Source organism: Lagenorhynchus albirostris, chromosome 11 (assembly GCF_949774975.1).
Source record: "Lagenorhynchus albirostris chromosome 11, mLagAlb1.1, whole genome shotgun sequence".
In the NCBI taxonomy this organism is placed as follows: Eukaryota; Metazoa; Chordata; class Mammalia; order Artiodactyla; family Delphinidae; genus Lagenorhynchus; species Lagenorhynchus albirostris.
Window position 1 is genome coordinate 101,514,135 of NC_083105.1, and position 21,125 is coordinate 101,535,259.

Consider the following 21,125-nt stretch of genomic DNA (forward strand, 5'->3'; position numbering starts at 1 on the left):
GGCATGTGAACTCTTAGTTGCGGCATGCGGGATCTAGTTCCCCGACCAGGAATCGTACCTGGGCCCCCTTGCGTTGGGAGCACAGAGTCTTACCCACTGCACCACCAGGGAAGTCCCCTACCCAGCTTATTTTAAATGCAGATATTGCTTTAATGGAGTTGAATATTTTAAACTGAAGTTTCCAGTTTGTGGGTCTCCCACCCGGCGGGTATGGGATTTGATTATATTGTGAAAGTGCCCCTCCTACCATCATCTCATTGTGGCTTCTTTGTTTTCGGATATAGAACATCTCTTTTGGTAGGTTCCAGTCTTTTTTGCCGATGGTTGTTCAGCAGTTATTTGTGATGTTTTGGTGTTTTCGTGAGAGGAGGTGAGCTCGGTGGGGTCCTTCTACTCCACCATCTCGTCTCAAAGGAAACCGAACATCTTCCTACTTAAAGCTGTGGCTGAGGGGGGTCGGAGGTGCATGTGGCGCAGCTCTGCGTCTGAAGGGCTCTGAGGCCTGCCTTTATATGCTCACCGCTTCTACATTGAGAACTGGCTGGACCCAAACAAGCAAGCTATCAGATACCCAGAGAAACGTGTTCTCCAGGCTGCTTTAGGTCATGGCCCTTTCCTCAGTTTTAGGATCACAGACCACAAAGTGCTGTCACCGCCCCCGATCCTCGCGCCAGGCTCATCACAGGGGACAACCAGGTTCGTCCTGCAGTCTGGACGGAAGATCCTGATCCGGAAGAGAGGAGACCTGGGTTCTAGTGCCAGTTCTGCCTCGAACTTGCTTTGTGACCTCAGACAGTGACCTCGGTCTTCACGCGTCAGTTTTCTTTATGTAGCATGTAGGGGGCTGCAGTGACGATTTCTCAGCTCCCCTCGACTGCAGTGCTTACTTTTTTTTTTTTTAACCAAGGTTAAAATGAATTGATGAAGTGTTACTTTCAAAGGCTCTGACAGATGATGGTTTTACCTCTCTTCCCAAGAACTGTGTTTTGAACATTGTGTGTCTGGATGAGTCTGGAATTTACTTTTCCTGAGGATATACTAGATAATCAACTCTCCCATCTTCCCCTTATCTTGTAAAGTCTTTTAGGTATTATAGAACCAACTGTGTCTGTCTGTGTCTTTCATACTTTCAGCTATATCTGCATTTTATGTGCCCCTGCTTAAAAAAGAGGGCTCTCAGACAAGTCCCACTTTTGTTTTAGGAATAATGGTCAATTATTGAGTTCAGCTATTTTCACACGGAAGATTCAGAAAATCCCCATGATTTCCACATGGAGGGAGGGAGCACCTGTTCTTCCAGAGGAGCTGCAGGGGTCTCAGCCCCACTGCCCACAGCACGTCCCCCTTCACCACTGGAGGGACACCCGGCCCAAGCTGGGGCCACTTGGACTCTTTCCTGGGAATTTGTGTTCTGAGTAGAGACACACAGATATCTGGAGCATCACTGGCCGGCTGGTGGGGCCTCCATCACTGCCCTGGTTCTTGGCCTTTCTGGAGCCTGGTTGTGTGCTTCTCGCTGATTCTGTGAACCACGCTGTAGTCTTTCCCCAAATTGCCTTTTGTCCAAATAAGGAAGGAGGAGAGGGAAAGGAAGGAAGACAGGCAGGCAGGCCCCTGATGCTAACTGAACAAATTATCTTGAGTGAAGGACCAGTTTTTCTACTTCTTGGTTTTGGCCCCCAACCTGTCACCAGTGTGGTCTCACTACACGTTACCAGTAAGTAGCTTGCAGCCCTCATGACTCACCGTGGGAGTTCGAGACATCCAAAGTGGTTCACACCGCACTGTCCTATGTTGGTGTTACAGAAATGTCAGCTCGCATCCACAGGTTCCCAATGTTTACTCTAAGCTCCCGTACCTGTCTCCTTGAGGACAGGTAGCCCCCAGTTTGTGGACCCGTCTTGGCACTGGGCTGGAGTTCTAGGGGCCCAGGTAACTTAGCCTGTCTCAGAAGCTGGGATGTGTTGAAACTGCTCATTTCCACAGAGGCTAGTAGACTAGGACGTTGCTGTCCACGCGGAGGGCCCCACCCTGGGTACCCTCGGAAGTTCTGCTCTCCCTCTTAACGTGTTGGCGGGGAGACTCCACCCTGCTCCCACCCACGGTCCACAGACTTCCTGCATCCTCAGGTGGACATGAGGTTTCCCACCATGTCTCTGCCATGAGGGCAGCAGCCTGGCCCCCCTTGGCCTATCTCTGGAAGAATGGACAAAGTTTTTAGCAGTTTAAGAGAGAGCCCCTTCCCAAAAGAAGAGAAAGCAGGGATTCGAACAGACACTTGCCCACCCATGCTCACAGCGGTGTTATTCACAGCAGCCAAAGGTAGAAACAACCCAAGTGTCCATCGACAGATGAACGGAGGAACACAATGTGGTCCATCCATATGATGGGATATGGTTCGGCCTGGAAAAGGAAGGAAATTCTGACACATGCTACCACACGGATGAACCTTGAAAACATTAAGTGAAGGAAGCCTGACCCAAAGGCCAAATATTGTAGGATTCTCCTTATCTGAGGTGTCCAGTGGTCAGATTCACAGAGACAGGAAGTAGGACGGTGGTTCTAATTCCAGCTGATTTACACAGTGTGAATGTAATGACGAGGCCTAGTTCCTGCCAGCGTGGTGCTAGTGCTCAGCCTCTCCTAGACTGAGTCCAGCCAGGCTCCCTGTAGCCCACTGAACCCAGCAGCCACGAGTGAGCACGGTGCTGTGATGCTCTGAGCTCCAGGCCCAGAATCAAAGGCCTCGGCTCTAGTCCGGTCTTAACCCTGACTCCCCTTTGACGGTAGACAAGTCCGTTCACTTATCTGTGGGTCTCTGTATCCCCGTCAGCAAAATGGACATGACTCTAGGATTGGGATGAAAATATAAGAGAGAGCTTGGACATGAAGGCCTTGGATGGATGGACCGTGGTGGGATGCGGTTGACTCAGGGCTGGGGGCTAGCACAGGACGCCAGCCTCCATCCTAGGTGTGGTCTCGCCCTTGAGCTTCTGCTAGGAGGAACGCAGCGCCCAGGTCCTCGGCTGGAGACCAGAGCTACTACCGGGCATGCCTCCCGGTCTCACGCTTGGCCCTCCTTCCCCAGGACAGGTTACGACAACCTCAGCTTGGCTTTGGCACGTCAGCTCCATCAGACCTCACCAGCTAGCGGCTGGCAGCCTTCAGATCAGATCCTTCATCTTCCTTGTTCTCAAGGCTGATGGAGAAGAGAGAAGGCTTCAGCTTGAAAGAGTACATTGTTCTCAGCGGAGACATCAGGGGAGAGAGGCCTGGGGGTTGGTGGCTCTAGGTCCCAAACCTAGTCCCTGTGTGGTCCTAGAAAACTTTCTTGGCCTCGGGGTGCCTCTCTCTTCCTGCTCCCTTTGGATTCCATTGTTTCCTCACTCAACAAACAAAAAGGTCTGTATTAGATACCTGTTAAGAAATATTTTTTTGTCTTAAAAGAGTCAGATGATGGGACTTCCCTGGCGTGGAATGAGTCAGATGCCCTGGGTTTGAGAATCCCAGCTCTATTTTCTAAGGGTTCTGAGGTCTTGAGCAGAGTGTACTCTCCGAACTGCCCAGGGCCTCAGTATTCTCATCTGTAAAATAGGAAGAATATTAGCACCATCCTGAAAGGATTGTATGAAGATTAAACTAGACAACACCTGTCCAGTGCTTAGCACACGCCGGCCTGGGCAAGTGCACACGTGTTAGCTGTGATGGTCACCCTGTCATGTGCACAGGGTACCAGCCGGCCGCTGGGTGGGGCGGGTTAATGGGTGGACGGGGGCTTTGTAAGCAGTGCTGCTACCCTACCGGTCCCCTCTGGCATTTCACTATGGTCTCCCCACAGTCTTCGTAGTTAACTTTGCTGTCTCATGTTTCCCACTTCTCCCCTTCCGTGTCTCTCGTTAGTTGGCTGGGTGACGCTCTCTTCTTTTTTATTTTTTAAATTTTTAAAAATAATTTTATTTATTTATTTCTGGCTGTGTTGGGTCTTCGTTGCTGCGCCCGGGCTTTTCTCTAGTTGCAGCGAGCAGGGGCTACTCTTCATTGCGGTGCGCGGGCTTCTCATTGTGGTGGCTTCTCTTTGTTGTGGAGCATGGGCTCTAGGCGCACGGTCTCAGTAGTTGCAGCTCACGGGCTCAGTAGTTGTGGCTCATGAGCTTAGTTGTCCTGTGGCATGTGGGATCTTCCCGGACCAGGGCTCGAACCCATGTTTCCTGCATTGGCAGGTGGATTCCTAACCACTGCGCCACCAGGGAAGTCCCTCTCTCTCTCTCTTTTTTTTTTCTCCTTTTTTAAAGGCACATTCCTAGTGGAATCTCCACTCCCCTCTCCCCCAGCCTTTTTTCCAGCGTTCAGTTTAACTGTGGAAAGTACCCCTCCCAGCTCCATCCAGTCGGGAAAGAGAGTTCTGGGATCTCGGGCCTCCACTTCTCCGTCCTTCTACCTGGAAAGGCGCGGGAGCGAGAGCATGGGCTTTGACTAGCTGCTGGGCCATGGTCCGCTGTGGCTCCAAACCCCAGAGCTTCTGTGGGCTGCGTCAGGTCTTCAGGTGGGTCCTGGTGACCTTTCTGCTGGGATGACTCCAGGGCCATCTTCTGCAACCAGGGTTTTCTTCTCTCTGTGTTGCTTCTCCAGAACTCTAGGATCTTGGAGACCCATTCTCTGGTCCCAGAAAATGTTAGCAGAGCACTTTGTCTGAGGTTCCTGCAAGTCTGGAAAATCATCACAGCATCACACCATCAGCATCTGGTGAGCTCAGCGGCCTGAGGTGTGGCTGTCTGTTGCCTAAAGCAGGAATGGCTTGTGCGTGCCCTGCATGGGGCGCGGCATGGGTCCAGAGTACATGCACGAGGCCACAGTCACGTGGATCCCTTCCTTTACCACGACGCCCACCCCAGGTGTGCCAGGAGTGGATGGAGCTGAATGTCTCCTTTTGTACCTTTCTCCCCATTGCAGCAGTTAGCAGAGCACTGAGTATACAACAGGCGCTCAATAAGTGCCTGGGGATTGGTTGGTTCATTGATTCATGCATTCACTCTTCCCAGCCTGCCATTGCTTACCCTTGACCGCCACTGAACTTCCTCTTTGAAAGACTCCAGGAGGGGAAAGGATCGCCCCACTGCTTCTCCACGTTCCGAAACTTGCCTGTGTCCCAGTCCAGCGGGATGACTGGACAAGAGAGTCTGACCCATGGGGTCCTTTACCAGGTCCACCCGAGGATTAAAGCACCTCTTCAGTGGGCATGGACCAGTTTTAGAAATCCTGGACCCTGTTACCTCTAGATTTTCCTGAAACCATCTCATTTCATCCGGGGTCTTCGTCAAAATTCCCCACGACAGAACTGTGTTTGTGGCTCTGACTGTCCTGTCATGACCCGGATGAGTAACATGGGGCCTGAAAGGTTGTGGGGTTTGTTTTGTTCTTTGTCACGATGTCCGCCCTGTACCTGTGCTACGAGGGAGCGTGAGACAGAGCTGGACCCACACTTAGGACCCTCCTTGGGGCCCACGCTGCTCCAGACCCGCGGCTGCATGGTTCACCCTCGTGTCGAGAAGGAAGAGGCTCAGAGGCCGGGGCGAGGGCAGCAGGCCTACTTGCAGGTGCCTTCTGCCCAGCTCTCCAGCTGTTCGGGGGTGTTTGGGTCTCCATGCGCGCTCTTGCTCTTATTGGGCGTATATGGGGAGGTGTTATTGGCGTTACTGGCGTTAAAGGGAGTGGGGAGCTACTCTGTGGGGTGTCGGGGAGGGATGGGCCGGTGACTAAGGTGTGCCTGACACCAGGTGATGAGGTGGCATAGCTGGACCAGGTTCTCAAGTCTAAGAGGCATGGAATTCAGGACACAGCGTTCACATCTTCTGTCACTTACTATCTCTGGGACTTTCAGTGAAATTTTTATCCTCTAAGCCTTATTTTCCTATAGGGTTTTTGTACTAAATAAAATCATCTATATTTCATTTACTATAAATATAAGTATATGCCCAACACGTAAACGTTAAGGTTACATTAATAATAGTTCCTCTTGCATCACGTTCTCTGGGGTGTCACGGCTGGAAAGGAAAGGCTGTGTCTTTGCTGTCAGAGATTCTGGTTTGCCTTAGAGACTCTCTCCCAGGTGACAGTCCCTGGCTTCATCCCTGACTGTGCCACCTCGGGTTTCTGGTGGCATCCAGGCCCTGCTGGCGTCCAGCCATGGCAGCTTTGCTCTGCGGAGCCCACATGACTGGCTCTCGGGTGCACTCCAAGGTCAGAGCCTTGCTTTTTCATCCCAGGACTCCGTGCTGGTTCCTGGCCTTTGTGGAGCCGTGCCCGGGTGTCATGACCTCCTGTTCCCTGGACAACCTGCTGTTCTCTAGTGGGACAAGGGCTCTGTCTCTGCTCAGCTCCTCTGGGGTTCACCACCTTTCTCTCTGCAGACGCTGAGCTTCTTAGCAGATCGTCTGCTAAGGATCTGCAGATCTTTGGGTCCTTTACACCTATGGAGCCTGTGGGACCAGCCCTCCTGGCTCGTCCTTGAACCCCACCTTCCTACAGCCCTTGAGGGTGCAGGCCTTCCCCTCTTGCAAAGTGCGTCTTAGGGCAGGTGGGAGCCCTTTCCAGCAGAGCCCTGCCCAAGCTGGAGATGGAGCTTCAGAAACACCACGTTCATTGCACCCCCTCCCCGCCATGCCTCCACTTCTCTCTTGGGCATTACTCTCAGCCCGGCCTCTCCTCTGACACCTGTCCTCCCCATCTCAGTAAGCGCAACTCCAGCCTTCCAACAGCCAGGGCAGAAATCCTGAATCATTCTTGATTCCTCTCCCCATGTCCAGTCCCTCAGCTGAAACTTCACAATCTATCCAAAATCTGTCTGAGCAGCCAGGGGCTGCCTTTGCGCCTTGTGTGAATGTCCCTGTGGACCACGTGACACATCAGCAAGAGAATCAGACCAGAGATCAGGAGAAACGAATGCAAGTTTCACATCTGCAGTGCTGTGATGGATCGTAAACTAATGAGCTGCAATGGGTTAATTGCTTGTTGTGTTCCAAGCACTAAGTCCTTAACATGGATTATCTTATTCACTGTGTGACTTCACTTCTCTGTTTCCTGATCTCTAAAGAAGACGACAACAGTTCACAGGGAGTTGGTGAGGATGCAGGGAAATAATATAGGTGAGAGTTTAAAAAAAAAAAAAGCAGCAAGGGGGGCTTCCCTGGTGGCGCAGTGGTTAAGAACCCGCCTGCCAATGCAGGGGACACAGGTTCGAGCCCTGGTCCGGGAAGATCCCACATGCCGCGGAGCAACTAAGCCCTTGCGCCACAACTACTGAGCCCATGTGCTACAACTCCTGAGCCCGTGTGCCGCAACTACTGAAGCCCACGTGCCTAGAGCCCGTGCTCCACAACAAGAGAAGCCACAGCAATGAGAAGCCCGTGCACTGCAACGAAGAGTAGCCCTCGCTCGCCGCAACTAGAGAAAAGCCCGCGCAGCAGTGAAGACCCAACGCAGCCAAAAATAAAATAAATTAATTTAAAAAAAAGTATCATCTGAAATAAAAAAAAGAAAGCACCAAGGGCTGTACTTATGCTGTATTTTCACCAAAGAGCCAAAGAGATGCTCTCCAGGCCTTTGAAGAGTCCACATAGCACAGAGGAGAGATGTTGGCAGAGTTCCGGCTGATGGTGAATTTGATAGCCCAGCTTTGTGAGGGCAGAACGTGAGGCCCACGGTGGTGCTTTATCTGTCACCTGAGATCGGGGTGTCTGTCTCCTGGCACAAATGTGACACCTGTTGCAGGAGAAAGGGGCCCTGGCAGCTGGCGCTCTGGCCAGGAGCAGGAGTTCACTTACCCGAGGGCAGGTGACAAGTGTCAATAGTTAAATCAGCACATTCTTTAGCTCCTGGTTCCCCCAGGGGGCTAAGTGGGGCCAGGGTACCTCTGGCAGGGTTAACACAGCGGAAAAGCTCCACACCGTGCCTGACGCCTGCTATGCACTCAGTGAATATTAACGGGCTTGGGAGGATAGGTGGGTGACGGGAGGGGCGCAGAGAACAGCCGGGCAGCAGAGAGGAAGTGCTGTCTGTTACCCCCACCACTGAGTCGCTGCTGCCTATGGTCGTCTTGCTTCTCTGCCCAGAGGAGAGAGGCGGCGACTGGCCGTTTCCGGTTTTTATAAAATTCTCGAGGTGCTGGGACTCACATCTTCTGACACCCAGGTCCAAAACCCTGAACTCAGACATTGTTGGGGGACGGGGTGCTAGTTGTGTCTGACACGCACAGTATTTAGTCCTCACGGCAGGGGCAGGGGTCTTATCTCCACCAGCCAGAGAGATAAGACCGGAGAGGTTCAGTTACTTGCTCAAGCGGTTACCATTTATAATGGTGGCCATCCATGGAGAGCTTCCTGACTCCAAGCCTTCTTGTCTTTTCCACACTGTGAAGTCTGCCAAGGGCGTTTCCTGCTCCTTGAATTGCTAAAGTCTGGGCTGTTGACTGTCTCAGCTCCAAGTAATTTCAAAGCCATCCAGACGCACCTGTGACCTGGGCAGGGCCTGGTTAGGTTTAACCCCTGACATCCCCTCCGTTGTGTGGATTTGTCCTTGTTTACTGGGAGAGCCACCTGTTACCCTCTTTTAAAGAGAAATAGAGCCAGGCACAAGTTAAAGGTGATGGACAGCTTTGATTCAGTACTACCACAGTATGGAAAAGAGACCGAGGTATCGAGCTGAGCTCAGTTCCAAAGGCAGCCAGGGATTTACAGCCCACAAGCAGCGCGATGGGTCAGTGGATGGAGAATTGCCAGGAGGAGACATCAGGGTGGGGGGTTCTTGCTAGCCCAGCCTAGCAGCATCCTGGCTACCTGATTGGGTTCAGGTATCAAGGGTGGAGGGTTTTGTAAACAGAGTTAACAGGATTCTTCCTAAAATCTGGGCTGGGCGGGCCAAGGACAGGGCCCAAGGACTGCGGCCTAGTCGAAAAGAGTGCTCAGAGGAGCCCTTCCGAAGTTTGGTCCAGGAGACAGTGTTCCTTGTCACTTCCCAGTAAATGCAAGGACACGGCATTGTGAAGACCACGGGAAGAGTCCATTGACCTTGGGGTGACCTGTCTCACTTTCCAGGAGTCAAAGAATTTGGCTGGCACTGAAAACTAGTGTGTGGGAAAGAACGTGCCTGGGAGACACGCTGGAACTCTCTCGGATGTGGCAAATTGAATTTTTTTTTTTTTTTTTGCGGTACGCAGGCCTCTCACTGTTGGGGCCTCTCCCGTTGCGGAGCACAGGCTCCGGACACACAGGCTCAGCGGCCATGGCGCACGGGCCCGGCCGCTCCGCGGCACGTGGGATCTTCCCGGACCGGGGCACGAACCCGTGTCCCCTGCATCGGGAGGCGACTCTCAACCACTGCGCCACCAGGGAAGCCCGGCAAATTGAATTTTTAGGGTTATATCCTCACAACCTTGTCTACAAGTAGGTCGTTTTCAGCCACAGAGCAAAGTCAAGGAAGAGGTGACCCAGTTGTTCTGAGGCAGAAGCAAGGCAGCGCCTCCCCTCCCCTCCCACGATACGACTCACTTGTCCCCCAGGCCCCTGAGCCTCCAGCTACTAACCCACAGTCCCCGGGGCCTGGGCAGGGATGGGGCTCCTTTGTTAGCAGTGTCTTAGGCTGGTTAGCACAGGAACACCAGGCGGGAAGGTAGGGCTGGGTCTGGGAACATTCTTTCTCTTTCTGTCTCCCTCCCTCCCTCCCCCTCACGTCACCGCACTGGCTCCTGGATCCTCTTCCCCAGAACATCTCTCTGTGTCGAACTAGTCTGACCTGTTTCTGCCTGCCCGCTGGCCAGCCATGGAAACAGCAGAGACCTTGATGGCAGCAGGATAAACCTGCGGAAGTCCCGATAAACATAGTGGATGGTTAATGTCTGCGCAGAAACCCGGGGGCACAGATCCCCAGTGGACGCTCTGCCCCCGGGTCTCCTCCAGGTCCACACCAAACAGCATCCACAGGAGAAAATGTAGGCGGGAAGAGGGAACGCTGGCTGGTGAGGCAGACAGCTCTCTGTTCCGATGCCCGCTTTGGAACGGCGGACTCCGTGACCTTCAGCCCTGGGCTTCTCTTTCCCCATCTGGGAAGCGGGGGTAATCAGACCTCGCCCAGATGGGATCGTGCCTGCGAGGTGCTGAGTAAACCCTGTGGAGCACCCAGCATGCAACTGGGTAAGAAAAGCTCCCCCGCCGCGCCCCACATTCCACCCACCTTCCTGGAGGTATTCACACACACACACTCTGGCAAAGCGCTGATGTCCGCCTTCTGTGGGCTGTGCTCTTTCCTCTGTGTCTGGTTGGCTGGCTGTGCCTCTACTGGTGCCCGCCTGGGGGTCCTAGGATGCTTCTGCTTCCAGGCATCTCTTGGCTCACGGTGGCCAGTGGTGCCAGTCTAACTGCCGGGCAGCGCCCACGGCAACGTCCTGGGAGCATCTTGATGAAGCTGTGGGAGAGCTTTCTGCGCTTTTCCAGTGGGTTCCATCTGAACTCTTGGGTTCTAGCCTTAGCTCTGTCACTACAGTGGTCCTACCTGAGCCATGATTTCACCTTCAATGGTTCCTGTTACCCAAGGTCAACCAGGGTCTGAAAATACTAAATGGGAAATTCTAGAAATAAACAATTCATAAGCTTTCAAGTGTGTACCGGTCTGATCGGCGTGATGAAATCTCGCGCTGTCCTGCTCCCTCTTGCCCAGGAAGTGAGTCAGCCCCTTTCTCCAGCCCCTACCGCTGTTAGTCATGTAGTAGCTGTCTCGGTTACCGGATGGACTGTCCTGGCATCGCAGTGCTTGTTCAAGTGACCCTTATTTTACTTAACACTGTCCCCACGGTGCAACGGCAGTGATGCTGGAAATTCACATTTGCCAAAGGAAAGCCGTAAGGTGCTTCTTTTGAGTGAAAAGGTGAAACTTAAAGAAAGAAAAAAACCGTATGCTAAGGTTGCTAAGATCTACGGCAAGAGCGAATCTTTTCTCCGTGAAATTGTGAAGAAGGGAAAAGAAATTTTTGCTGTTTTTGCCGTCGCACCTCAAACTGCAAAAGCTACAGCCACAGTGAATGATAAGTGCTCCATTAAGATGGCAGAGGCATTCAATTTGTACAATAAAATATTTTGAGAGACTCATTCACATAACTTTTATTACAATATATTGTTATAACTGTTCTATTTGAGTTTTAGTTAACATTATTAATCTCTCACGGTGCCTAATTTGTAAATTAAACCTAATCATAAGTGTGTATAGGAAAAAACATCGTATATATGGGGTTTGGTACTACGTGTGGTTTCAAGCATCCACTGGGGGTCTTGAGTGTATCCCCTGTGGACAAGGGGGTCAACTGTGTTTGCTAAGTGACTCCAGACAGCTGGGCTTCCATTTCCTTACCTGAAATGACGACTAGGTGGTCTTGAAGGCCCCTCCCAGCTCTTGGTGGCCTGTAATTCTGCCTTACGGTTCCACAAAGTCTCCATCCTGCCCGAGCGTCCCCCTGACCTGTGGGCAGCCCCAGTGGACAGCAGTGCTGACCACTGAGCTCTGATTCTCCCCCCCAAACCCTCGGCGGCTCCTTGCCCCTCTGCGTGGCTGTGAATGCACGTGCGTCTCCCTCATTCTCACCGTGGTTTGGCTGTTACCTTCCCAGGTGTGTGAAAGCTGACCGGCTCCAGGGCCTCAGAACACAGATGTCAGCCGTCACACACAGCCTCTAGATGCATCCAGGAGGAGCTGGGCCCCAAATCTCATATCTCCAGCTGTTTATAATTCTGAAAGGCAAACGCCAAGTCCTGGCCCACGGTCTCCTGGCGCCCCCAGCTCTGGGTCCATCCAGCAGCCCAGCGACTAACGGTGGGCAGGGGGAGGGCCCCCCGTCAGATAGCCCCACCGGCTCCCTGGCTCGGGGGCAGGGAGGTTGTGAGGGGAAAGCTCAGCTCGCCGCCGTGCACCCAGTGGCTTTTGGGCGAAATTGGCCTCGACGGGCAGCCTGTGGTGGTCACATGGCAGGACAAAGCTCCGGGTTCACCTGACCTGGTTCCTCCTCTGAATTGGGAAAGACAGCGAGTCCTAACAGGAGATGAGCTCACGCCCTCGCTCTCTGCCGTGTTGACCTTGGCCGAGGTTGTAACTGTCCCCCTACACTCCACCCCACTTCATACCCACCCCAAGACGAGGGCTCAGGAGCCACAGAAGGTACACAATTACCTCTGTTATTACGCCCGGAATCTCGCGGATTTATGAGGTCTTCAGGTCGTGCTGACCTTGTTCCTCTCTTCTTCTTTCCCTTCCTCAGGGTATGGCAGCTGGAGAGAATTGGCCAAGGCTCTGGCCAGCAGGAACATTCCGGCTGTGGATCCAAATCTCCAGTTCTACCGTCCCCAGAGGCTGGGTCTCAAGGTACGTGGCAGGGTCAGCCCGTCCTCCCTGCTGGCGCGTTAACATGGGTCCTCGGCTTCCGCTGCCCACAGAGCCTTAAGGGCATCCTCACGTCCTGTGTTAGGAGAGGGCAGAGCAGAGGGAGTCCCTGGATGGCAGGCTGGCCTCATGGGCTCTCCTAGCTTTGTGGGTAGAGACGTCCATCGTGCCTTCCCCAAAGCCTTGTCGCATAGTTCAAGATGCCCAAGTCTGAGCCGTCCAGGCATGTGGCCTCCATCAGCAGTCTGAGCTGGACCAGCACCTCTCGCCTCTTGCCGGGATGAAGACTGGGCTGGTACTTTAGTGACAGTCCGAGGTGCTTGCCGCTAAGGGTCAGAGATGATGCGGTAGAGACGGCCCCTCCCTGCAAATAGCTGGGGGACAGATTTGTACTGGAGTATTTTCCCTATGGTGTTTCTTGGGCTGATGGTCCCTAGAAGCTGCTCTGGGTGGGGATTAGGGAACTTGAGGTCCAGTTCAGCCTGGAGCCCTAAGGTTGAGCCTCTGAGCCTAGAACAGACATGGATCTCCAAGGCCGGACCAGAGCCAAACTGCACCCATGGACCTGCAGGGTAGGGAGGGGGTGGGGTGTCTCCCCCAAGGGGGCTCCCACTTGTTAGGACAGATGAGTCACAGGAGAGGGAGGCAAGGTCCCTGCCCTCAGGAGAGCCTGGTCTAATTAGAAAAAAATTTTCCATATGGGAAGACTGAGAAAAGTCAGGAAAGTAGAAGCACCTCGGGGTTATACACTGGAGGTATATTCCTGAGGGATATAGTGTGAGCCAGAAAGGGGAGTGTCCGTAAGTCGATAAGCCTCGACAGCAGGGCTGGGTCTCCTGAGCCTCTGCTTCCACAGGCGCTTTCAAGGGGCCCCGATCCTGCTGTCACCCTCATATTCCCACCAAGTTCATTCTTCTCTGTTCTGCCAGGACCAAGACTCTGCGAGAGGTGGCGGGGGGAACAGCAGCTACCTGAAGTGGAATAAGCCGGTCCCCTGGCTGTCAGAGGTGAGGCTGCTCTTGGAGAGGGTTAAAAAACAATGTTGATAGGGAATTCCAGAGGCTCCAGAAAATTTTCTTCTAGTGGTTGTTATTAAAATTTTTCATCTAATTTGAAGAAAAAAATGAAAGGGTTCCAGGCTCATTGAATTTTCTTCCTTTAGAGAAGCTCTAACATTTGCAGGGGGCCTACTGGGTGCCAGGCTTTGTGCGTAATCTCCTGTCAGCTTTATGACCCTATAGGATAACACAATGTCCTCATTTTATGGGTGAGGAAAGCAAAGCTGAGGAAAGCTACAGGACTTTCGTGTCCGTGTTAATCCCCAGTGATAAAATTCCGCTTCCCAAACTGTCTTTCATGGACCATTAAATCCCATAAGATATTCCAGGCAGAATGGAATCCACTGTTAAATATGGTTTTAGATCCATAGACATCCACTCCCTGGAAGTACACATTAGCACATCAAAGGCTCTGAGTTCTGCGGTCATCTGTTTGACTGGGTTTGTTAGCTCAGCACGTACCAAACTTATTTGCCTCCAGAATTACCGTTTCCCGTGAACCGTTAATATTCTATGAAACCAGTGTTCTAAGGGACATATACTAGGAAACTCCGCTTTAGAAATTTTTTTTTTTTTTTTTTTTTTTTTGCGGTACGCAGGCCTCTCACTGTTGTGGCCTCTCCCGTTGCGGAGCACAGGCTCCGGACGCGCAGGCTCAGCGGCCATGGCTCACGGGCGCAGCCGCTCCGCGGCATGTGGGATCTTCCCAGACCGGGGCACGAACCCGCGTCCCCTGCATCGGCAGGCGGACTCTCAACCACTGCGCCACCAGGGAAGCCCTAGAAAATTTTTATAGGAAGCAGTTAAACGTGTGCATGAAAGTTGTCATGAGCATCATCATACCTTTTGTTACATAGGATTTGACAGATTCTTTTTCTTTCAGTGAAGAAGCAGAGGCTCAGGGGGTTAATCACATGCACAAGATCACCTTGAGTAAAAGCTTGTGCAGACTCCAGAGCATGGTGCTTTGGGGGTGAATGTCGTAAAGTTAGGTTTTGTATCATGCAACTTGTCCAAGCCTTTCTTGGCTGGGTGCTGTCAGCCAGCCCGTCATCTCGTCCATACCTGTCACAGGTTGACCTCTTCCACCTGGGTGATTTTATTTCCAGTCCACCCATTTGCCGTGGGGCAGGCGTGAAGGGTGCGGTGTCATACAAAATATGATGGTAGGTTATCTACACCTTGAAATTGCCTCTGTTTCAACCCTGAGAGAGGATGGATTACAACACCGGCACACCTGTACCCGGTGATATCATCAGGTAATTAGGCCCTGCCCCACCCCACCTGGAGATGGCATTGCGAAAACCATTGGTCCAGCGATCCAGCCTTCTGTCCTTTGAGGCCAGTTGGATTATTTATTTATTTATTTTTGGCCTCGGCTCTCGGGATCTTAGTTCCCCAGGAATCAAACCCGTGCCCCCTGCAGTGGAAACGTGGAGTCCTAACCACTGGACCGCCAGGGAAGTCCCTGGATCATTTTTCTTAATGAACGAATGATTTTGAAAGATTATAACTACATAATAATCTGCATTTATTAATCATTAGTTTTCTTACCTTTTTTGGCCAATCAAGGATGGAGATATATACGTATATATCTCCATGACAGCAGTGACAAATAGTAAATAGTGATTAAAATAGGATTGACTTTTTAAAGAAATAGTTGATCTTTTAGTAAGTGTGTTTAGCCTTTTGGTGGTAAATGCCTGATTTCCACTGACTTTGTCCTTTTATTATTAAAAGTGGCTTATAGGGAATTCCCTGGCGGTCCAGTGGGCCCTCACTGCCGAGGGCCGGGGTGCAATCCCTGGTCGGGGAACTAAGATTCCACAAGCCACGCAGCGTGGCCAAAACAAAACAAAAAGTGGCTTATAAAATCCTCATTACAGTCTTCATGGATCTTCAGGGAATCACTGATCCAGTCTCCTTATCTTACCGGCAAGGATAATTAGGCCCTGAATGTTTAAATAACTAGCATATGCTGTCTCCCAGCTGCAGTGGTGCCCTCTCCTCCAGCCCGTCGTGGGGACCTCGGTTCCCCTCTCCTTACCTGTCTCCTGCCTTTTGACATACGGTTTCAGCGGGAAGTGCTCAGGTGAAGGACACATGTCATTTATTGAACATCTGCTGGTTGTCACGGCTGTCAGGTTGCACTGTTGTTGCCCCTTTCCTGGCGATGGCTCCAGAGGGGTTGACTCAGTCACTCCCCCAAGGTGGCGTAGCTATTGCAGCACTGCCCTGCCGGTGAGCACGGACAGAACACGGGAAGGCTGCCCGTGGTCTCTCCCTTGACCGTCTCCCCGCCCCGGCCCTTGGCCGGCAGCTCAGGATCTCTGAGGCCAGCAGTCGCTCTCAAGCGCAGCAGGCTTAGTCCACTCCCTTGTGAGACCGGGAGTGGACGGCTGGTGGGCTGGGCTTCATGGGGTAACCGCTCTCAAAGACTTGTCCCTGTCGGCCCAGATCATAAGACACTGACTAGCAAACCCCACCAATTAACAAACCTCAGTGCCAGTATATTCACTTGGCAGTCGGTGTACGGTCCACCGACCAGACACCGTCTGCTGCTCAGGCCGCTACCCCCAGAAAACCAAAATAATCATAAGCAGGAACTTTGGTGAGCGCAGAATCAGATCAAAGCAAGTCAGAGTCCGTGGGTGACGTCATGCGGGCTTGGTGAGGTGGCGTCTCTCTCCTGAGAGGAGGGCTGGGACCTTGATTCCCCTTCGCAGGCTCCCCCCGCTTTTTTCTCACAGTTTCATTGAGATATAGTTCATGTACCATATAATTCACCCATTTAACGTGTACAATTCAGTAGCTTTTAGTACATTCATTAGAGTTGTGCATCCCTCACTTTCAATTTAGAACATTTTCCTCACCACTAAGGAACCCGCTCACCTGTTAGCCACCACCCCTTCACTGCCCCCCAGCCCCCAGCCCCCAGCAAGCACGAATCTACCGTCTCTCTAGACCTGCCTGCTCCGGACACTTCATATAAAGGGACTCGTACACTCTGTGTGGCCTTTTGTGTCTGGCTTCTCTCGCTTGGCATTAAGTTTTCGAGGTCCATCCACATAGCAGCATGTATATCAGAACTGTGTTCATTTTTTTGCTGAATAATCTTCCACTGTGTGGATGGACCACATTTCATTATCCTCGATAGATGGGTATTTGGGTTGTTTCTTCTTTCGGCTCCTGGGAATAAAGCTGCCGTGAACGTTTGTGTACGGGTTTCAGAGCGGATCAGGCTGCCCTTTATTCAGGGCCCTGAACCACCACCAACATACACGTTGTCACCGTGGGGAGACACAAGTGACACCACAGTTCAATTACAAACCATCTGTTCCAATGGGGACAATTCCCTCCAACAGAATTTCACCAGACGGGCCTCGGGCCCTGTCCTCCCAATCTAGAGCCACCTCTTACCCTCTTGGAGCTGGGACCCCCTGGATTCCCAGTGGGAGCTCCCTCAAGGGGCAGGTGTGAACAGGAATCGAGTGGCTCGGGTGGGCTTCCCTGGTGATGCAGTGGTTGAGAATCCGCCTGCCAATGCAGGGGACACGGGTTCAAGCCCTGATCTGGGAAGATCCCACATGCCGCAGAGCAACTAAGCCCGTGCGCCACAACTACTGAGCCTGCGCTCTAGGGCCTGCGAGCCACAACTACTGAGCCCATGTGCCACAACTACTGAAGCCTAGGGCGCCTAGAGCCCGTGCTCCACAACAAGAGAAGCTACCGCAATGAGCAGCCCCCGATTACCGCAACTAGAGAAAGCCCGTGTGCAGCAGTGAAGACCCAACACAGCCAAAAATAAATAAATTTATTAAAAAAGAAAAAATAGTAGCTCGGGTGCTAGAAACTCTGAACGGGAGTCCGGTGTGTAGGAACTGGTGACCTCACTGTCCTGCTGGGTGGAAGTCACGTGGTCCAGCCAGGTGTGCTGGTCTCGGGCTGGCCAAGCAGCAGCATGGTCTGTGCTCACACCCGTGCTGGGCTGCTCACCCCTCCTGGAGGTGGACCTGGCCGCACCGCCTTCGTACCCTCTGCATCTCAGCCTCTGCAGTAGCCCTGGCACAGGTGGCTCGTTTGTCTGCACGTCTCTCTCCTCTGAGGAACCCTTTTCATCTTTGCGTCATCACTGGTACAGAGCAGACACTTGGTGCTTATAGGATAAATGAAGGAACATATGGTTCCAGACTTAGCTTCTCCAAGCATTTGTTCACTCAGATCATTAAGATGTGCAGGGAACCCACAGGAGGGAGCTGGAACTCTGCCTGGGGAAGTTGCAGAAGCCTAGGGAGAGAGATTTGAAAAGAACCTTGAAGGGTGAGCTGGAGTTTGCCGGGTGGGGAAGAAAGGAAAGGGCCTTCCAAGCAGGAAACAGCATCTGCAAAGGCACAGAGGCGTGTGCGCGCTGGGGTGTAGGTATGACCGGGAGTGTGGCGAGGTGAGGCTGGGAAGGCAGGGTGAGGTTTTGTCCAGAAGCCTCTGGGAACCCTCGGAGGTGTGAAGTGGCAGAGTGGCGTGATCAGATCTGTCTTTAGAAAGACAGTTCTACAGGCAGTGTGAGGAGTCAGTGGTGGGAGATGCCTCCATCCAGTTGGGAGGCTCTGGGAGCCCAGCGAGGCCTGGCAGGGACCCTGTGGTGGGTGGAAGGCAGTGGACGTGGTGGGTGAGCACCCACCAGGCTGCATCCGCACCCCCAGAAGCCCTCCCACTTCCACAGGGTTCATTGCTGTGTGTCCTTAGGGGCTCAGTTTACCTCTCTGGGCCTCAATATTCTCACCTCTAAAATGAGAGGGTTCAGGGGACTTCCCTGGTGGTCCCGTGGTTAGGACTCTGAGCTTCCACTGCATGGGGCGCAGGTTCGATCCCTGGTCGGGGAGCTAAGATCCCGCATGCCGTGTGGCGTGGCCAAAAAATAGAAAGAAATAAAATAAAAAATAAAATGAGAGGGTTCAACAGGTATTTTCTCCACTGCTTGTAGGCAGAAGTTTCCAATCCGTCTTTGGCCGTGGGCGTGTTCTGGGCGTGGGAGTAACCAGTACTCTTCCCTGGGCCTTAGCTCTGCTGGACGGTGGAGAGAGGGGGCAGAGGGCAGTGCTGACAAGCCAGAGCCCCATGTCCCTGCCTGACACAAAGTCTCCAAAGCTTGGAGGGACACGGGCCCCGGGGTGGGGGTGGGGGTCGCCAGTCAGGGCCTGGGGAGGAAGAAGGTGCCCACTGGTCCCTCGGGGATGGTGTCCATCCCCTCCTACAGCCTGAGGGCAGGTGGAGCGTGGCTGGGGCGCTGGCTCTGTGCTGAGTCAGGGCCTAGCCCCCGGGGATGTGGACAGTGCTCCCCCTGCCTGGGTTTCCTCTGCCGCTACCTAAGCAGGGCCCTGAGGGGCAGGTGGGGGGCTAGCCCAGCTCCTTCCTCCTTCCCCTGCCCAAGCCCTCATAGCCTCTGGCCTCCTGGCTGAGCACAGCAGACTCCTGGGGGCGAGTCTCCCGGGAGGGGCATGGGGGAGACGACTGAGTCTTGTAAAAGGGACTTAGGAATTCCCCCAGAAGTAGCACAATGCCCCCATTCTTTCGTTCCAAGAAGCCCTAGCCCGACCCCCACCTACCCAGCCCACATTCTCTCTCCCACCCGTCCCAGCCCCCCACTCATATTCTGGGGAGCGACGGCTGCTACCCGCGGTCCCAGGAAGAACCAAGTTGCTGAGGGGACGGGGTGACGGGCTGTCCGCATGGGGAGGGGACAGTCCTGTCAGGGGGCCCTCACCGGCCCCTCCTCTCCCCCGTCATCCCTCCCTGCGGATCTCTTGCTGAAGCCCTTCTGTCTTCCAGTCTGGGTGTCCCTTCCTCCTCTGTCTTCCTTAAGGGCGGCTCGGATTCTGATATCTGACGGCGGGAAGGGCAGGGCCTGTTTGTGTGGCCTGATTGGGGCCCACCTCCCACAACCTGGAGATTAAGCTGGGGAGGGGTGCGGGGAGTGGGGAAGGGCTGAGATGGGGTGATCTGAAGCCCTTTGTCAGGATAATTTGGGACCTTGTCCCCACCCCCCTCCCCTCTCCAACTCCCCACCCTTCCACCCACTCAGGGTCCAGTCTGCTACCCTTGCCCTCTCCTCCCCTCCGAGGGGGGCCCTGTGCTCCAGGCCTCCAAGCTCAGTCCCGTGCCCACCAGCCCCACAGCCGAGGAGGGGAGGCAGGTACCTCCTTGCTCCTACCTTCCCAGGGCTGCCCCGAAGGCCCAGGCACCTGGTGGGCATCCCAGCGGAGGCCTGGGCAGCATGAGGCTCTGAGCTCCCAGGAGAGCCGTCAGAGCCCTTCTGCCGATGGGGCCCCCAGACCTCCTGCAGCTTTGCCAGCTGCTTCCCCGTGAGGGCAGCCAGTAGCACGAAGACCACGGGTGGGTGAGGTTTCACCCAGACAGCTGTGCGGGTGTCCTCTTACGAGGCGGTAGGGGAGGGAGAGCGGGTCCGGCTGAAGCCCCAGCCTGGCACCTCCCTCCTGCCATTCCGTCCTGGCTGTTACTCCCCCTGCCTGGGGGATGCAGACCAGCCCACTTCCTGCATGGAAAGAGCCGGGAGTGTGTATATGTGCGTGTACATGCATGTGGGCGTGTGGACACGTGCAAGGACAGAAAAACAGCCCCAGGCCTCAGGGCCAGGCCACGGGGATGAGGTTCCCCAGGCAGCCGTGGGTGCCGAGGACGGGAGCGGAACTGGCGTGGACCATGACCTTCAACAGTGAGGAGCGCTCGGGCCGGGGCTGCAGGCCGGCCCCATCTCACGCTCACACCCTGTCCCTGCCCCGTGCAGTTCCGGGGCCGCGTCAACCTGCACGTGTTTGAAGACTGGTGTGGCAGCTCCATGCAGCAGCTGCGGAGGGACCTCCACTTCCCCCTGTACCCACACGTGAGTGCTTCCTCCCCCGCTGCCCTCCTGCCCCCCGCTTCTGTCTTCCTCACCTTCCCTTGCTTTTGTTCTGGTTCGTTTCTTTTCCTTTATCCTGTGGACCCCCTTCTAACGCCCACAGTGTCTCCCTTGTTCCCTTCCCAGGGATTTCCTTGGCAATATAGTTTACCCAGGAGGCCGCCACATACAGTTGTGGGGCTGTGCACTGTTGCAGGTTACCTAGATAAAGAAGCAAGTGGGAGCGGGAGGTGGGTCCACCCGCCTCCCGCCCTCCTCGTCCTCCCGCCAGCCCTGAGCAGACCAGCCTCTTCACTTCCCTCTTCCCTCTTCTGGGTAATGATCCCCCTCTGGTTTCCCGGCACAGATCCGCACAACCCTGAGGAAGCTGGCCGTGTCCCCCAAGTGGACCAACTATGGCCTCCGCATCTTTGGCTACCTGCACCCCTTCAGCGACGGTGAGGCCAGCCCCGGATCCCGCTCTTCCCCTTCCTGCCTGAGTTCTCAGGGTGCCCGGAGCACATCGCCTGCCCTGGGTCAGCTGGACCCAGCTGGACCCTCAGGGGAGGGGGGGAGTTTGGCTGTGGTGAGGTCTCACGCAGGCCCCCAGGCGGCCACTTCACACCCTGATTTGAAGGGTCTGGAACTAGCTGGTCCCTCCCTGTAAGTCTCCATCTCCACGGGGTCTCCCAGGGTGTAGAGACCCCCACTTTACAAAGAGGGGAGCCCAGCAGCAAGCCCCCAAAGAGGACTTA

General features: G+C 54.0%; 1 protein-coding gene across 4 annotated transcripts in view; it reads left to right on the forward strand.

The window, feature by feature from the left end:
* The window catches only part of B4GALNT3 (beta-1,4-N-acetyl-galactosaminyltransferase 3), a 93,695-nt gene that overhangs the window by 58,085 nt on the left and 14,485 nt on the right, over positions 1 to 21,125 (forward strand). For all 4 annotated transcript variants that reach the window (XR_009543230.1, XM_060164373.1, XM_060164371.1 and 1 more), the window contains exons 2-5: positions 12,296 to 12,399; positions 13,347 to 13,424; positions 20,278 to 20,373; positions 20,738 to 20,828. Coding sequence is in view for 3 of the 4 variants with exons in the window: in XM_060164373.1 (XP_060020356.1) it covers positions 12,296 to 12,399; positions 13,347 to 13,424; positions 20,278 to 20,373; positions 20,738 to 20,828 (369 nt within the window). In the remaining variant the exon portion in view is untranslated. The remainder of the gene's footprint in view (positions 1 to 12,295; positions 12,400 to 13,346; positions 13,425 to 20,277; positions 20,374 to 20,737; positions 20,829 to 21,125) is intronic.